This window comes from Malus domestica, chromosome 05 (assembly GCF_042453785.1).
Source record: "Malus domestica chromosome 05, GDT2T_hap1".
Classification (NCBI taxonomy): Eukaryota; Viridiplantae; Streptophyta; class Magnoliopsida; order Rosales; family Rosaceae; genus Malus; species Malus domestica.
The window spans coordinates 46,498,627-46,513,726 of NC_091665.1; the positions used below are offsets into that span (position 1 = coordinate 46,498,627).

Here is a 15,100-nt window from a genome sequence, read left to right on the forward strand (position 1 = left end):
CTAATTTGCTGCCTATATGCATTAAACTTCCTATCATATCCCACCTTCATCAGTGCGTGACTGCATGTCTATCCTCAACACATAGCTTTACAATTCTATGACCCGTCTAGTTTTTCTCCATTGTTCTTGCTTGATACAGCTGTAGTGGAAAGTGTTCAAGGAAGTTAGAGCTAGTTGGGTTATTGCAAAGGGTTTTTTCGAGCTTCTAAGCACCAAGTTTGAGGCTTTAGGGAAGGGTAAGAAAGCTAGAGCTTTGTGGGGCAGTGAGGATTATAAGGGAGTGGGAGTAGAGGAACTATGGGGTAGAGTAAGATACTGGGCAGCCCTATGGGCATCAGTTTTGAATGAGTTCAGGGAGTTCAGGGATTATTCTCTTTCTTATATAGTGAATGGATGTCTTAGCAGCTGTAAAATGAATTTGGTTCAGCTTTATTTACTTGTAAAGTAGTCCTACTTGAGAGGTCCTAGCTAGTCTTGCTAGTTGTTTGATTTCTTATCCATTTGTTGTAATTCCTTCTATTGTTTTAATAAAATTCTATCATTTCGTCTCCAAAAAAAAAAGTAGCCTGGTATAGGATATGATTTCTGAACCTAATTTTATCTCAGCTTTCTTATTTTGTATTAGGACATGGAAACTGCATGTTGAGGTTGTATTTAAATTGATATTCATCCAAACGTTCTTTTATTTGCAGGATGATTTGCTTAGGATTCTAGGTGAAAAACACCGACTATATGATTTTCTTAGCACTTTCTCAGTGAAGTGTTCTTATCTACTTTTCAACAAAGAGCATGTAAAGGAAATTCTTCTGGAGGTTCTTGTACACAAATCTACCGCAGATATGAAATATGTGCAATCTTGCATGAATATTTTGGTGGTAAGGATACAATTCTTACTATCGCTCTTGTAGACAAATCTGTAAAATGTTTGCTCTGATTACTATCTGCTCAAGCTAGTGAACAACACTTTTCCCCTGGTCTGTGGATCAACAACTATGTCCCATATTTGTGCATACTTTTGCTTTCTTGTATTATTATATTATCTGTCAGGGACCTCAGGGTCAAATTTTTTTATCAGTTGAGATTGGAGGTGCTTACAATGCTATCATCTTTGGCCTCATATATTATAGTTAGCAAGAATTTCCAGTTTCATTCCCCCAAAATTTAATGTTATTTGAGCATTTTCAAGTCTAAATCCTAATTCTCTTCTAATGTATTTTCAGATTCTTGCACGCTTTAGTCCATTACTACTCAGTGGGACAGGAGAAGAACTAGTAAATTTGCTTAAAGACGATGATGAAACCATAAAAGAAGGGGTTTTGAATATTTTAGCAAAGGCTGGTGGTACCATCCGGGAGCATCTTGCAGTGTCATCAAGGTCCAATTGTTGGAAATTGAACTATTATGCTATTCCCCTCGTATATATTGCTCATTGTTGTCCTATATTTATCTTGCAGTTCCATAGACCTTGTATTGGAGAGGTTGTGTTTGGAGGGCAGTCGAAGACAGGCAAAGTATGCTGTACATGCCCTCGCAGCGATAACAAAGGATGATGGACTTAAATCACTCTCTGTTCTATACAAGGTTTAAGATTAGTGTTACTTTATGTGCACAATTAGATCCTCTTAAATTGTATAATATTATGATAATGTTAGCAGTTGGGAAGTTGATATTTCTCAATTTGCAGAGGCTTGTGGATATGCTGGAGGAGAGGACACATTTGCCTGCTGTACTACAATCTCTGGGGTGTATAGCTCAGACTGCAATGCCAGTTTTTGAAACTAGAGAGAAGGAAATTGAAAAGTTTATACTTGAAAATATCCTAAAGTGCGATAATGTATGCCTCTCTAATTCACTGAACTTGTGATATATCTTTAATTTTATGACACGATGATAATTTGTTTTCTTGCGTATGCTTTACTTTTCAGAAATCAGGTGACTATAAAATTGCATCCTGGGATGACAAAAGTGATCTTTGTTTGCTAAAGGTTGGTCAATTTTGAGAGATTTTTATTTTTATTTAACTTATAGAGTTGTGTGGGTTTAATTTCTTTGTTCATTTTGATCCTCCAAAAGGAATTAGGTAACTTTTTCAGGATATATTAGTGTAATACAGTGACTCTTTGGATTTAATACTGCAAGCTCCTTATACATTGGGTTGCTCTTTCATTTTTCTTGGTTTTTTCTTTTTTGAATTGTAGATATATGGGATAAAGACATTAGTGAAAAGTTATTTGCCTGTCAAAGATGCTCATGTTCGCTCTGGCATTGATGGTCTGCTGGAAATCTTAAGAAACACACTTTCTTGTGGAGAAATATCAAAAGACATAGAAACAAGGTAAGTTCAAAATTGTACATTTTCTGGTTATGGTTGAATCAGGTTGATCAATCTACTTCAGTTTGTTGTTTGTAATATGAGGCGTCAAATTTCATGTAAAGTTTTTGTGATCTACAGTTCAGTTGACAAGGCGCATTTGAGGCTTGCTTCTGCAAAGGCGATTCTTCGTCTGTCCAAGCACTGGAATCATAAGATACCGGTTGATATCTTCTACTTAACCTTGAAGACTTCAGAGGTGGAGTTTTTCCGGTTAATCTTTTCAGTATTACTTGCTGTATTTTTTGTTTTTGTTATGTTTTTCCTAATACAAGTACTTAATTGTCGTATTCATGCAACTGGATGTCTATTTTTGTCTTTATTTATTTGTTTATTGTTTTTGGTCTTCTAGATTAGTTTCCCTCAAGCTAAGAAAATTTTCCTGAACAAAGTTCATCAATACATAAAGGACCGGCTTTTAGATGGAAAATACGCTTGTGCATTCTTTTTTAACACATCTGGATCAAAGTCAGTGGAGTTTCAAGAGGTATCGATACTAGGATTTATTCATTCAGAGTAATCATCCTTGTTTTAGCGTGTTTATTGGCTGAAGTTTGTATTTTGGTTGAAATGGCAGGAGAAACAGAATCTCGCAGACATTATTCAAATGTATCACCAAACAAAGGGGCGGCATCTCTCCATGCAGCAATCTGATGCCAATTCATTGACTGCTTATCCGGAGTACATCCTCCCATACTTGGTTCATGCCCTTGCACATCATTCTTGCCCTAATATTGATGAATGCAAGGATGTGAAAGCATTTGAGCCGATATACCGGTATTATATTCCCTCTGACATGCATTTATAGATATGTTTTATATGAAATCAGAGCTGAAATGATTGACAAAATGAGGCGGAATTATTCTATATCTGTAGATAAATGGTATCTTGGCATTTATTTTATTGTTAATGCTCATTCTCACTGAATTGTCGTTTTCTGTATTTTACAGGCAATTGCACTTATTTCTGTCTATGTTGGTGCATAGAGATGATGATGTCAAGTCAGAATCTAGTAGCAACATTGAAAAGGAGGATATTTCTGCTATAATCTCTATCTTTCAAAGTATCAAGTGCTCTGAAGATATATATGATGCAACAAAGTCAAAGGTTGATTATTAAACTTATTGTTGATACTGTTTTCTTTTTCAGGCTCTCTGAGCATATTCAATCATCAATCCCTCCCCCTGTTCAAGCTTACTTATGTGGTACTTTGAAATTTTCAGAATTCACATGGTATTTGTGACCTTGGGCTGTCAGTTACCAAGCGCTTATCCCCAAAGGAGTATGATTTACAAGGATTGCCTGCATCAGTTCCTCTACCTTCTATGTTGTACAAACAGTATGACAAGAAAGAAGGAGATGACTCTATGGTAAGGGATCCCTTTTCCTTTTTAAGTCGCTTGCTGGATAAGGCAGGTAATGATCAAGACCAGGTGCCTTGCCTATGTGTTGAGCATGCGGTTATAGTTTCTGGAATGAGAGATTAAACCCACATTTTAGACTTGGAAATTAGACTATTCTGATTTCTTGCTTGTGTACAACAGTTGAGAACTCAAAACAACATGACTTAAAAAGAAAAAAAACGTAATTATTTTCAAGAATGAGTCACTTTCCATGATATGTGATTGAGCCAGACTGCTTAAGATATTCTAATGCTTTGTGCTAAACTACTTGGGTTAAAGTTAAACCAACATCAAGTTTTTCTTGTAATATTTTGTTAATTTTGGTCATATTCTCAATTTCTTATGATACCAATTTAATGCTTATGTTTGATAGGCCAGTGAAGGGAAAACATGGTTGGCCGATGACTCTGCGGTGGCTCACTTTGAATCTCTTAAGTTAGAGTCTAGTGAGACGGTATGTTATAATACTGAAGAACACTTGCACTCTTGAAACGCTGTGATATTTGGTGTATCATTGATCTTTTAGTAACTTGTATGCTGTTTCTTACATCACAATAGGGACTTTCAGAGATTGCTGAAGATGAGCTTATGAAAGATGGTGAAAGAGATGGAGGTGAAGTGCCTTTAGGAAGAATTATAAAGCGCTTAAGATCTCAAAATTCCAAGGCTAAAAAGGCAAAAAAGAACAAGGCATCATCAGCTGATGCAGAGAATGCTGAAAATAGTGTTGATATATTGAAAATGGTCAGGGATATAAATTTGGATAATTTGGAAAAGCCTTCTAAGTTTGAGTCAAGCAACGGTCATGAAAATCTTCCAAGCAAGAAATCAAGAATGGATCTAAAGCACAAAAAGGAAAACAAAAGAAAATCTACTGAGGCAACGTCTGTCCCCATTCCTAAACGTAGGAGGTCATCATCCGCTCATGGTGCTTTCAGATCACCTAGAAGTACTTCAAAGTCTCCTCTAAGTGCTTCAGTAGACGATGTAGGCAATGTAATAATTTTATCATTTCAATCCATCGACATGAATGCTAGGATTCACCACAGCTCTAAAATAAAATGTCTATGCAGAGAAAACTGGTTCAAGGCACCGAGTCAGATTTGTTGGTTTCATGCTTCCGGAAGAATGCTACCTCCTCGTCACAACGTAAAGGCAGAGCCTCTGACCATGGTCTTAATGATGAGACAAATGAAGTTGGAGAAGCCAGTGACCGTGAAGTGAGTTCTCTTCCAACTTTTTTTATTCAAAATGCATAACATCATGGTTCTCTTAGCTGTTCAACATTGTAATAAACTTATGTTGTACCTTTATTGCAGGAGCCTAATGTGCTGGAGGCTGACAAGGATGACCTAAATAGTGATTTCAACTCTCCTGCAGGATCCATCAAGAAGCGGAAAAGAAAGAGCATTTCCGGTTTGGCAAAGGTAAGTTGATTTACACCTTCACATCCAACATCACAGTGGTGACGTCATTAAAACTGGCACACCTTCCTTTATGGTATCATTAGTATGTCGTTTCTGAACTGATGCAGTTTTCTATTTTCATCCGTAGTGCAAATTCAAGGAAAGTGGAAAAGATGTCGAAGACTTGATTGGTTGCAGAATAAAAGTTTGGTGGCCAATGGATAAGCGGTGAGTGCTCTAATAGACAATCTGCAGACAAGACATACAGATTGAAGCTTTCCTTTTTGCTGATTATTATACTCAAAAACTGCCCCTTTCATTTCTAATTTCTGTCTTACATTGCAACTATATGATTATGAACTAGTTTATAAGAACTAGAATATAAATAAGCACTAAAATACTTATTTGGCTTATTTTAAAATCTACAGATTTTATGAAGGCACGGTGAAGTCGTTTGATACGTTAAAGAGGAAGCATGTGGTAAGCTGCACTTTCTTTCCCTTATCATCTCTTGGATATACAGATAACCTGCTGTAAATGTACACATTTACTAATAATTTTCACTTGTTTATGTCACATGGAAGATACTGTATGAAGATGGAGATGTAGAAGTACTTCGGTTAGAAAAGGAACGGTGGGAGCTCATTGACAAAGGTCGCAAGCCCACAAAGGTGTGAAATTTTTTTATCAGAATTCTCTCCTCTAGCTGATAGCGCTCTGCAGTTCTACTTTACATTTCCAGTAAAGGAACAAATCATGACATAATTCTGACACATTACATGTTTCCTCATTTACAGAAGTTAAATTCGTCAAATAAATCCCCCTCAAAAGAAGTGTAAGTATGGTCTTTCTGATGCAAGCCTGTAGATTATATGTTCTTCAAAGTGATTCACCTAACGATTTTGGGGAATATTTGTTAGCCTTGAATGGGGATGTCTATGGTATGCCATCTCATTTTCTTCTCTTTTATTATTACAGGTCCCCTGGTCAAAAGAATAAGCCCACAGGTGGTTCGCGAGAGAACAAAAAACCAATTAAAACGTTAGTGAAGTTTGCATCCTTTGCTTATTTGTCCGATACTTTTTCTTTTTCTTAAAGATAAAAATTGTAATGTGATTGGTCTCTGATTTTGTAGAGTTAAAAGGAAAAGAACACCAAAGAAAAACTCGGCCAGGAAGAAGGGCGTATCAAAAAGAAATCATTGGGGAAGTAGGGACAAAGAGAGTTCTGAAGTATCGAATGATGAGCCTGCCCTTACATCTAAAATTGATGAAATCGACTCTGGTAAGATTTCTCATCAGTTTTCATCTTGATGCCATAGTGCTTGTGACATATGATATACCTATCTGTAACAGCAATGACATTCGGTGCAAAGGTCTGGGTGGACCTGTAAGAATTCTGACATGTAATGAAACGTAACGATGGCTGATCCATGTTTTGTTTGTGTATCTAATCTTAAATCAATTTCTTTTGCAGGTAGTTCAGAAGAAGAGAAAGCTGAAAAAGTGGACGAGAACGTGACAGATGAGGGGGAATCTGACACGGAAGTGAAGTTTGTTTCTGAAGGAAAAGGGTTGAAAGATGCGGAAGAAAGTCCAAATAATACCGAGGAATCTGATGAAGAGAATCCTGGTTCGGAAGGGATCCCTGCTGAAGACATGGACAGTATTCCACAAGATGCTGAAAATGGAACTGAGGAGATGCAACACTCAGAAGAGAAAGAAGCAGATGAACTAAGTGGAGGGTCAAGAGGGGTTAATGAGGAAGATCCGTCAGATTCTGAAGGGACTCAAGATAAAGATGATATTTCTGGTAGTCCCTTGAAGCAGGAGAAATCCCATGTAGAGCCTTCAAGTCTTTCTGATGCCGGAGATGACGAACTTTCTGATGATGAGCCTCTCGTACTCGCCTACAGCCTTGCTTTTTTTATTTTTTTATATTTTTTATATACAAAATGCTAAAGCTGTGTTAGTGGGCATATAAAAGTGAAATTCTTAGTTTTAATCGTCTTGTTTCTTGTGTGCCATGGATGCAGGGCAAGTGGACGCAACGAGTAGTGAAAAAAGGTTCAAAGCGAGTGCGATGACTGGTGGAGCCACTTTGTACCACTTTTACCTTGGGCTGGCTGCGGGGCTGTGAGTAATCTGTGGCGTTGCAGTATGGCGTGGGCGGTGAGGGAAGAATGAAGAATGAAGAAGGGTGGCCGGCAGCATTGATGTAGAATGTAAAAAAGACAGCGTAGGCATATAATATGCATATCCCACTGACTGTAGGTGAAGGAAGTGTTAAATGGTTGTAAACATTTTGGGTATCTTTAGCGACAGCGGTGACTGTACGTACTAGACCTGGGGACTTGGTAATGGTTAGCTGATAGATTTTGACATGCGATGAATGGGCTCTAGTGGAGTCTGAGTATAGTCTAGTTGACGCTAGTTTACCTCCACAACTTATGCTTGAATGGCCGCGACATGTACAGTAGAGTTTTATACGTGGGGATAATCGTGTGTTGTGTTTGTGTGTTAATTCTTGCTTGAATCCTAATAACATCCATGGAAGTGATAATTGGAGGGCTTTGTTTTATTTCTTCTTCTTGTTAGAGTTTCATGTCAATGTCGGTGGATTCATTTTTCTGATTAGCTAGCCTTGTTTGCAGACAGCGGAGTCCATTCCATGGAAGGACGCTTGTTTGTTTGTTTGTTTGTTTGTTTATATATTCTTTGCCCACTAGTACCACTGGGGCCACACTTATCATTTACGTTTACGTTTCCAAAATGAATGAAATGACATCAAGCGTCAACTCATCGGACGGTCCCCCCTAATCTATAGCTCACTCGGACCAGACCAGGTGTTGTGTGTATAGAGAAAATTTTTATTGTGACGGGAATACGGATAATACACTATGTGTTTTTATACAAGTGATGAAATTTTTTATTTTTTAGGTTATTAACTTTTTAGCATACATATTTCATCATTTGTACCATCTCGTGTATCGGTTGCATTGAAAAATCTCTTGTGTGTGTCCTATCATTGGTCAAGTCTTGACTGGCACGTGCCTGCGTTAATCCACTACTGATGCCATCATCAACTCCTCAGCCAACCATAGGGACCGGTTAGTCGGTATTCCCGCTTCCGCTGGCTGTCCAAGTGTCTCCTTATTTTGACGGTAAATAAAACCAGAAAACCCTTTACTAATATTAAACCAGAGGGAGAGGGGGAGAGGGGGAGATGGAGAAGGAGAGGGCCATAAAATCCAGTTCCGTAGGATTAATTCAATATTAATTCTTGTTCATAAATCCTTAAAAACAAATCTCTACTGCCACTGCCTGACTGTCTGTGCCTGGTAAGTCAAGTGAAGTGATTCTCTTCTTTCTTTCTTTCTTTCTTTCTCTGGTTTTTGCTTTTCATGCTATGCTTCTAAATTACTGCACTTGTTCTCCACATATGATCATACAAATTAACTAGTTAATTATTTTTCTTTTTCTTTTTTAGTTTAATTTGTTCAGTGAGTGAGTGCTGGGTGGCTAATGGCTTTTCTATCCTTGCAATGTTTTGGTTTTGCTGCCTTTGAGTTTCTTTGTAATAATATATATATATATATATTTTTTTTTTGATATAAAATGTGACATAGATGATCTGGTTGATCTGGTTATTGGTTGCTAAAACAAGCTTCTTTTTTCCTTTTCTGTTTTTAATTTTCTGCAAAGCCTCTGTCTTTTATTTTCACACACAAGTCAAGTGAACTATATGTATATTATTTATCGGTTTATTTTATGTGATCGATCTAAGATGTTCTTGAATAACCACACAGTTTTTTCTCAAATACACATGTTATTTTAAACTTGATTCTTAAAGTTATGTGGAATTGTTAGTAACTCCGCCTTTTCGTTTACTGAGTTTTTCTTCTTCTTTCACAAATATTCTGTAAAGTTCCATGGATATTGTTTGCTTTTTGTAAATGTAACCTTCAACGCCCTCTGGATGGATGTATGCTATTGCTGGGTTTCTTTTAAGACTTGGGTTGGGTACTTGCGTAGTGCAAAAGAGCATGATTAAGTCGGTGTTCTCGTGCATTTCTTTTCAAACTTGAAATGGTTAGATATGTCTGTGAGTAATGTGCAGAAGTTGGCAAATTTCTGGAAAGCGGAAAGGAAGTATGGGAGATTCATTGGGTTTGATAAAAGTTACAGTCGTGCAAGGGAAGGGACTGGTAATCCGGGATTTCAGGAGCAGCGACCCTTATGTTGTTGTCAAGTTGGGCAATCAGGTGAATTTGATGTCCTTATTTTTTTGCTCAACCGTTTTCATGAAGTTCATAGTTATGCTTTAATACTACGCGGCATGCACAGAGACACATATTCTTGTTCACAGACACACATGACTTTGTAGAACTCACCCTGAGCTGAGTGCATTGGATTGTCTTCGGGAGAATTTGTGTTACTTTCCTCATAAGCTTACTTGATAAATAACGGGGAAAAGAGTGGGACTTGAAAAGAGGATGGGAGACGGGGGAACTCAAACAAGTAACCTGTCCTTATATTCTAGGAAGGATGAGTGTCAGTTCCCCTTTTAACCAACGTTGAATCAAATTTCCTACAAATTATGTTGAGTGAAAGCAAGGTTACGCAATCTATCTTCTAGGCTTAACGACCTAGACCAAAAGATTCTGTTGATATGATTATGGTAGCAAGAGGGCTACCTCGCTTCTTTATTGTTTAGCCTTTCAACTGGAAGAAGTTAGTTTTACCAACTGATTGAGAACCTTTCATATTTCACTCAGTCTTTACTGTGGCCAGATTAATCTTGGACTGGATGTATGATTCCAATTTCCTTCAAATAGTTTATCAAGAGACCAAATTGTTTGAATTGATTCCTTCACATGCTAAGATTATAGTTGTTTTTCGATCGCGCACACTTCAACGATGTGCGGAATTGGAATATCCTGTTGTCTTTACTTCAAATTTCGTGTATGAGGAGGCCTTCACAGTTCTGGCATAACTATAGACTAGAATATCATTTGCGCGTTTCTTTGAGGGGCCTGTTTGTAAATAGGCTCAGAGTATCTCACGTATTAATTACTTTGGATGTGCATAAAGTTGTTTTACAATAAAAGTTGAACTTTGAAGCGACTCATTAGTATTATCTGTACCAGGAGGCAAAAACCAAGGTTATCAACAGTTGCCTCAATCCAGTTTGGAATGAAGAGCTAAGCTTCTTCCTTAAGGAGCCTATTGAAGTTCTAAGTTTGGTAAGTTGGGCATTTGAATTTGATGGTGGCCGGTTCTTCTGATGAGCTTAATATATTATGTTGTTGTGTTTGATAGTGTTTTGCCAAAATTAGACCATTACTTTTCCTTAATTTGTACATGTTTCGTTATTTCAGTTTTGGTTTTAGTCCAGTTATATTTTATTTTTCAGATTCTATTATGTTCACTGTTGTTTTGAAATCAATATTCCTGAGTAATTTTCTGATGATTGATTATATAGTTGATGAAAATAACTACTATTCCCATTACAACTCTTTTAGGCTTGTATGACATGACAAAAGGTCTTTTTCCATAGGAAGTGTTCGACAAAGACTTTCTGAAGACGGATGATAAGATGGGACATGCTCACCTCAGCCTTCAGCCAATAGTCTCCGCAGCTAGATTGAGACAGATTTTGCGTGTTTCATCCGGTGAGACAACATTAAGGAAGGTTGTCCCAGATGGTGAAAATTGCCTAGTTGGGGAAAGCTCCATCGCTTGTGTAGACGGTGAGGTGGTGCAGAGTGTTTGGTTGAGGCTTTGTGACGTCGAATCAGGGGAAATAGAACTGAAAATCAAGTTACCTAAAGCGCTGGTTGCTTAGTGCAGAATTCAGGATCGGCTTAGGTGTAGACCTCTAACAGTGGGAGAATGTAGCTTGGTCATTTTCTGTTGCAACTCCTCTAGGAAAACCTAGCATGAATATGTACCAGGCTACTAGCCCAGCTGCCCAAGGGGGGAGTAGGTTGTTTGAACTTGTGAAGACTCATTAATCTGGAATCCTGTGCATGTATAAATGTAATCTAGGTTTTATGGATAATGTAGAAACTCGAGGTTTTGCTTATTGATTAAGGGAGTGGCTAATCACATTCTCATCCATTTTCTCTGATTCATCTCCTTCTAATTAAGTAAACATGCAAAAGAACGACTCTATTTTCCGGCGTTGACTCGACTGAACTGAAAAACCTACAGCAAATAAAAGTTGGGCGCAAATATGAAGATTGGTCAGTTGGTCAGTATAGTATGCTCGCCCTTTTGGTCCAAGCTTGAATCCACCCTGTTCGCGTCAAGAATTTCCGTCGGGGATGTTTCTTGGCCGACGAGCACACAGCTCCCCGGGAGGTTGGCGCCGGTTGAGTACTGCTGTCGGGCTTCTGCTTCACTGTCGGGCTTTGTTGGGCAAGTCTCGTCGGGCAAGTCTTGTCGGGCGAGTCTTGTCGGGCAAGGCTGAAAGAGAAGGACAGAGTTAACTTTGAGAGGTGCCTTTGTGGGGCCTTAGGTGTAGGCCTTGAGGCTCACAATCAAGGTTAACTTTTAGGTGCTCAGGCGTGCCACTGCCATCTTCAGCATGACAGATGTAAAATGGATGTCGAGTTTTAGTTGTATATATGTATATATCCGAGAAACCGTGTTAGTTATAACAGGTGCCTTTGTCGGGCCTTAGGTGTAGGCCTTGAGGCTTCCCATCAATAACTAAACCAGTGCTCGAACACATCATATTTGTTCTCGTGATTGCAGGAGTTTTATAACTATTATACTTTTGATTACCCGAGTCCGAGAGGTAGAATAAACCCAAATAGGTGCCTTTGTGGGACCTTAGGTGTAGGCCTTGAGGCTTCTCATCAGAATTCGTTCTTGTACTCAAACTCTCTAGATCGCAGAACGGAATGAATCCAAATGGATGCCTTTGTGGGGCCTTAGGTGTAGGCCTTGAGGCTTCCCATCAGAATCCATTCCATGCTTAAGCGTTCTATGATAATCATAATATAATAGAAATAAAACTAAAGGGTAGGTCGATTACTTGCGCCCCAAGTAACTTCGGACTTCTCGTTTATCAAGGACTGTCGTGGATGGGTTAAGTCCACATAAGGTTCTTTTTTATGCCTTGAGGCCAAGGACTTTTAACTGATCAGATTTGCATGCCCGAGGGCTTAGGACTTGGATCTGGTTTGAACACTGAAGATATATTCAAATCGGATCCAAGTACTGAGAAAGCCTTTTAATAGTCATATTGCTAGAAATAACTTGCATATAACTGGAAGTATACAACATATTGTTAGGCTTAATGAATGAAAAGACAAAAACAAAGCAAAGAAGGTCGAGCAAGGTTAAACCTTATCAGGTAAGGCTGCTCGTCTTGTAGGTTCCTATCTTTGTAGTTTTGTCAAGGGTCTGAAAGCTTAGAGAGAGAGAGAGAGAGAGAGAGAGAGAGAGAGAGAGAGAGAGAGAGAGAGAGAGAGAGAGAGGTTACAAAAGATGAATCGATACTACAGCAAGATTGAACAGGGTAGCAGAGCTATTACAAAGGTTTGAAAGAAGGTTTATCCCGCGAGGGATGAAGGCTTGTCCCGAGAGGGATGAAAGCTTGGGCTGACTACAGCTTCGTTTTGAAGGCAAATCTGGCTTTAAGCAGAGTTTGTGCTTGCATTTGTTTGTTTGATTGAGTGTCCTTATTCCTGGTTTCTCTTTCTTCTTATATAGACAACTCGGCTTGGCCTCCTGTAGCAGCAGCTTTGCCCGAATGCGGTTTGAGGGTGATGACTCATCAGCTATTTTACATGTAATGCCACCATAAAGTACTTTATGGGCTGTGCAGCTGGTCAGTCTATACCACTTGGCCCTTGGGTAGGTGAGCAAGTGGCCTTCATGAGCTGCACCAAGTCAGAAAAGGCCTTGTCTGCTTTTCTGGGTTTCGGCTGGGCTTTCCCTTTAGGCCTCCTTTTGGGCCAGCTCCTTTCTTGAGCCCAAAGTCAAGTTTTAATCCAAACACACCCCTCTATATTAGAGTATTATTTTGTCAAGAAAGACTGCTTTTCAAGTGAAACGTTTTTGTTTTGCGACGGAGGGAAAATATCTTATGGGGGGTTAGTTTGTATAATAGAATATTCGAATCACCACTGCAGTGGTAAAATGCACAGTATGGGACGTGCAGGTCCGCGTATCTTATTATATGAATTAACGGGAATAGTTGAAGAGGTTGCATTTCATTCATTCATTTTTTCAATAATGATTTGATATTTGGCTATATGATTTCATGACACTTAATTTAATGTTGTCAATTTACTGTGATAAGGTTATGTCCCTACTGAGCTATTGAAGCTCATCCCTCTATTGTTATGCAAGTATACGAACTAGACATTCAAAAGAGTAGACATGATGAGATCGGATTAGATGTGAGAATAGAATGTTTATTCATCTATTTACTATAGGTTGTAAAGAATTCTTGATTTGTTTGAGAATCATGAATTATTTTTACAAGAGGAATTTTTTTCCAACCCGTTTTAGTTTCCTTTTAATTATTTAGTTTTTTTTACTCATGTTTTGGATTCGGGTTCGAGTTTTTATTGTTGACCCCGGGTCCGAGGCTTGACATTTTTCGTGAGCAGAAAGGAGAACTTTATAAGGTGTTCAAAGCGGTTTTATGATTTATTGAGCAACAAATGTATGCTTAGTAGAATATTTAAGCCAAAAACTAAAAATAAGTGAAAAATACAATAGTGAGGACCAAAACATCGTCAAATGGGGTTCCACCCTACAGAATCTCATCGGAAAGTCTTCCCTTGATTTTCAAAATTTCACGCTAAGGTGAAGGTGAAAATAAATAAATTGAACGATGATTAATGTACGAATTTGCCAGACCGACTAAAAACCGTAAGTGTTAACCCACAGTTTTTTGTCGAAAATGCAAGTTTTTATTTTTGCAAAATATTTTCCGCGAGCATTAAGGAAAACTTTAGAAAGTATTTGGAAGCAAATTTACGATTTATTGAGCAAAAAAATTATATTTAGCAGAATATTAAAGCCGAAAACTAAAAAATAAATGAAAGATATAGTCTTAAAATCACACGTAGGTGAGACTTAAACAAAAAATAACAAAATTTTGTTTTGTTTAATAGTTTTTCATCCTCTTTTGGTTGAGAAAGATGGTTCTATTAATACGTAGTTTAGATTTATATAAAATAAGAATTAACAAAAAAAAAAAAAAAAAAAGAGAAGTCACACGTATCTTTTTGGCACCCTTAAGAATTTGAATCATTTTTTTTACATTTTTGTTAATTTTTATTTTATTTCTCTTACCAGTACAACAAACTATCATATTCATGTTTTTCAAAATATATTTTTCCGTGCGTGGAGCCCAACTCGTTTTTTTTAGCACCCGGGAGTTCCTCTCGTTCTGCGTGCGCAGAGCCTGCCTTGTCTTGTTTGCCCAGGTTCTTCTCGTTATGCATGTGAAGTGTTTGTATCATTGCATGCCAGAAGCCTGCCTATTTTACATCCACGGAGCCCTCGTCGTTTTGGCATCCATGAAGTCAGCCTCGTTTTCCGTGTGCAAGGTTGGCCTCGATTTGTGCAACGTATCCCGCCTTATTTTCTGTGCACAAAGCTCACCTCGTTTTGCATTCTAGAATCTCACCCTTTTTTCTGTGAGTAGAGCCCGCCTTGTTCAACGTGTCATGGTTCGTCTCGTTTTGTGTGAGCTGAGTCCATCTCATTTTACTTGCATCGAGCGTACCTAACACCCATGTTTTTTTTTTGACAAAAATGCAAATTTTTTTTACTCAAAATATTTTTCTTGAGAATTAATTTAAACTGTTTAAGAAATTTTGAAGCAGTTTTATGGTTGATTGAGCAACAAACGTTTACTTGGTAGAATATTTAAGCCAAAAACTAGAAAAA

At 38.0% G+C, this 15,100-nt stretch overlaps 2 protein-coding genes across 2 annotated transcripts in view; both read left to right on the forward strand.

Moving 5' to 3' along the window:
* LOC103434402 (sister chromatid cohesion protein PDS5 homolog A-like) overlaps positions 1 to 7,760 on the forward strand; it is a 44,707-nt gene extending 36,947 nt beyond the window's left edge. The window contains exons 13-35 of the mRNA XM_029103619.2: positions 693 to 875; positions 1,221 to 1,375; positions 1,455 to 1,581; positions 1,685 to 1,834; positions 1,926 to 1,985; positions 2,199 to 2,335; positions 2,453 to 2,570; positions 2,724 to 2,858; positions 2,949 to 3,148; positions 3,322 to 3,478; positions 3,595 to 3,741; positions 4,148 to 4,228; positions 4,333 to 4,770; positions 4,848 to 4,994; positions 5,094 to 5,201; positions 5,329 to 5,408; positions 5,609 to 5,660; positions 5,765 to 5,851; positions 5,978 to 6,015; positions 6,159 to 6,221; positions 6,316 to 6,464; positions 6,657 to 7,081; positions 7,216 to 7,760. Coding sequence (XP_028959452.2) covers positions 693 to 875; positions 1,221 to 1,375; positions 1,455 to 1,581; positions 1,685 to 1,834; positions 1,926 to 1,985; positions 2,199 to 2,335; positions 2,453 to 2,570; positions 2,724 to 2,858; positions 2,949 to 3,148; positions 3,322 to 3,478; positions 3,595 to 3,741; positions 4,148 to 4,228; positions 4,333 to 4,770; positions 4,848 to 4,994; positions 5,094 to 5,201; positions 5,329 to 5,408; positions 5,609 to 5,660; positions 5,765 to 5,851; positions 5,978 to 6,015; positions 6,159 to 6,221; positions 6,316 to 6,464; positions 6,657 to 7,081; positions 7,216 to 7,266 — 3,288 coding nt within the window. The 3' untranslated portion in view covers positions 7,267 to 7,760. The remainder of the gene's footprint in view (positions 1 to 692; positions 876 to 1,220; positions 1,376 to 1,454; positions 1,582 to 1,684; positions 1,835 to 1,925; positions 1,986 to 2,198; positions 2,336 to 2,452; positions 2,571 to 2,723; positions 2,859 to 2,948; positions 3,149 to 3,321; positions 3,479 to 3,594; positions 3,742 to 4,147; positions 4,229 to 4,332; positions 4,771 to 4,847; positions 4,995 to 5,093; positions 5,202 to 5,328; positions 5,409 to 5,608; positions 5,661 to 5,764; positions 5,852 to 5,977; positions 6,016 to 6,158; positions 6,222 to 6,315; positions 6,465 to 6,656; positions 7,082 to 7,215) is intronic.
* A 475-nt stretch (positions 7,761 to 8,235) lies between these two features.
* Positions 8,236 to 11,302, forward strand: LOC103434401 (protein C2-DOMAIN ABA-RELATED 11-like). Its single transcript, XM_008372742.4, has 4 exons — positions 8,236 to 8,520; positions 9,300 to 9,444; positions 10,330 to 10,425; positions 10,740 to 11,302. Exons 2-4 carry the CDS (start codon positions 9,334 to 9,336, stop codon positions 11,025 to 11,027), a joined length of 495 nt encoding a protein of 164 aa, XP_008370964.1. The 5' UTR covers positions 8,236 to 8,520; positions 9,300 to 9,333; the 3' UTR covers positions 11,028 to 11,302.
* The last annotated feature ends 3,798 nt before the right edge of the window (positions 11,303 to 15,100 follow it).

Excerpts from the sequence above, each read along its gene's own strand:
- LOC103434401 (XM_008372742.4), top strand. The coding sequence starts at position 9,334 with ATGGGAGATTCATTGGGTTTGATAAAAGTTACAGTCGTGCAAGGGAAG. Across the intron at positions 9,445-10,329 it reads TTGTCAAGTTGGGCAATCAG|GAGGCAAAAACCAAGGTTAT; the intron begins GTGAATTTGATG and ends TATCTGTACCAG. Across the intron at positions 10,426-10,739 it reads CTATTGAAGTTCTAAGTTTG|GAAGTGTTCGACAAAGACTT; the intron begins GTAAGTTGGGCA and ends CTTTTTCCATAG.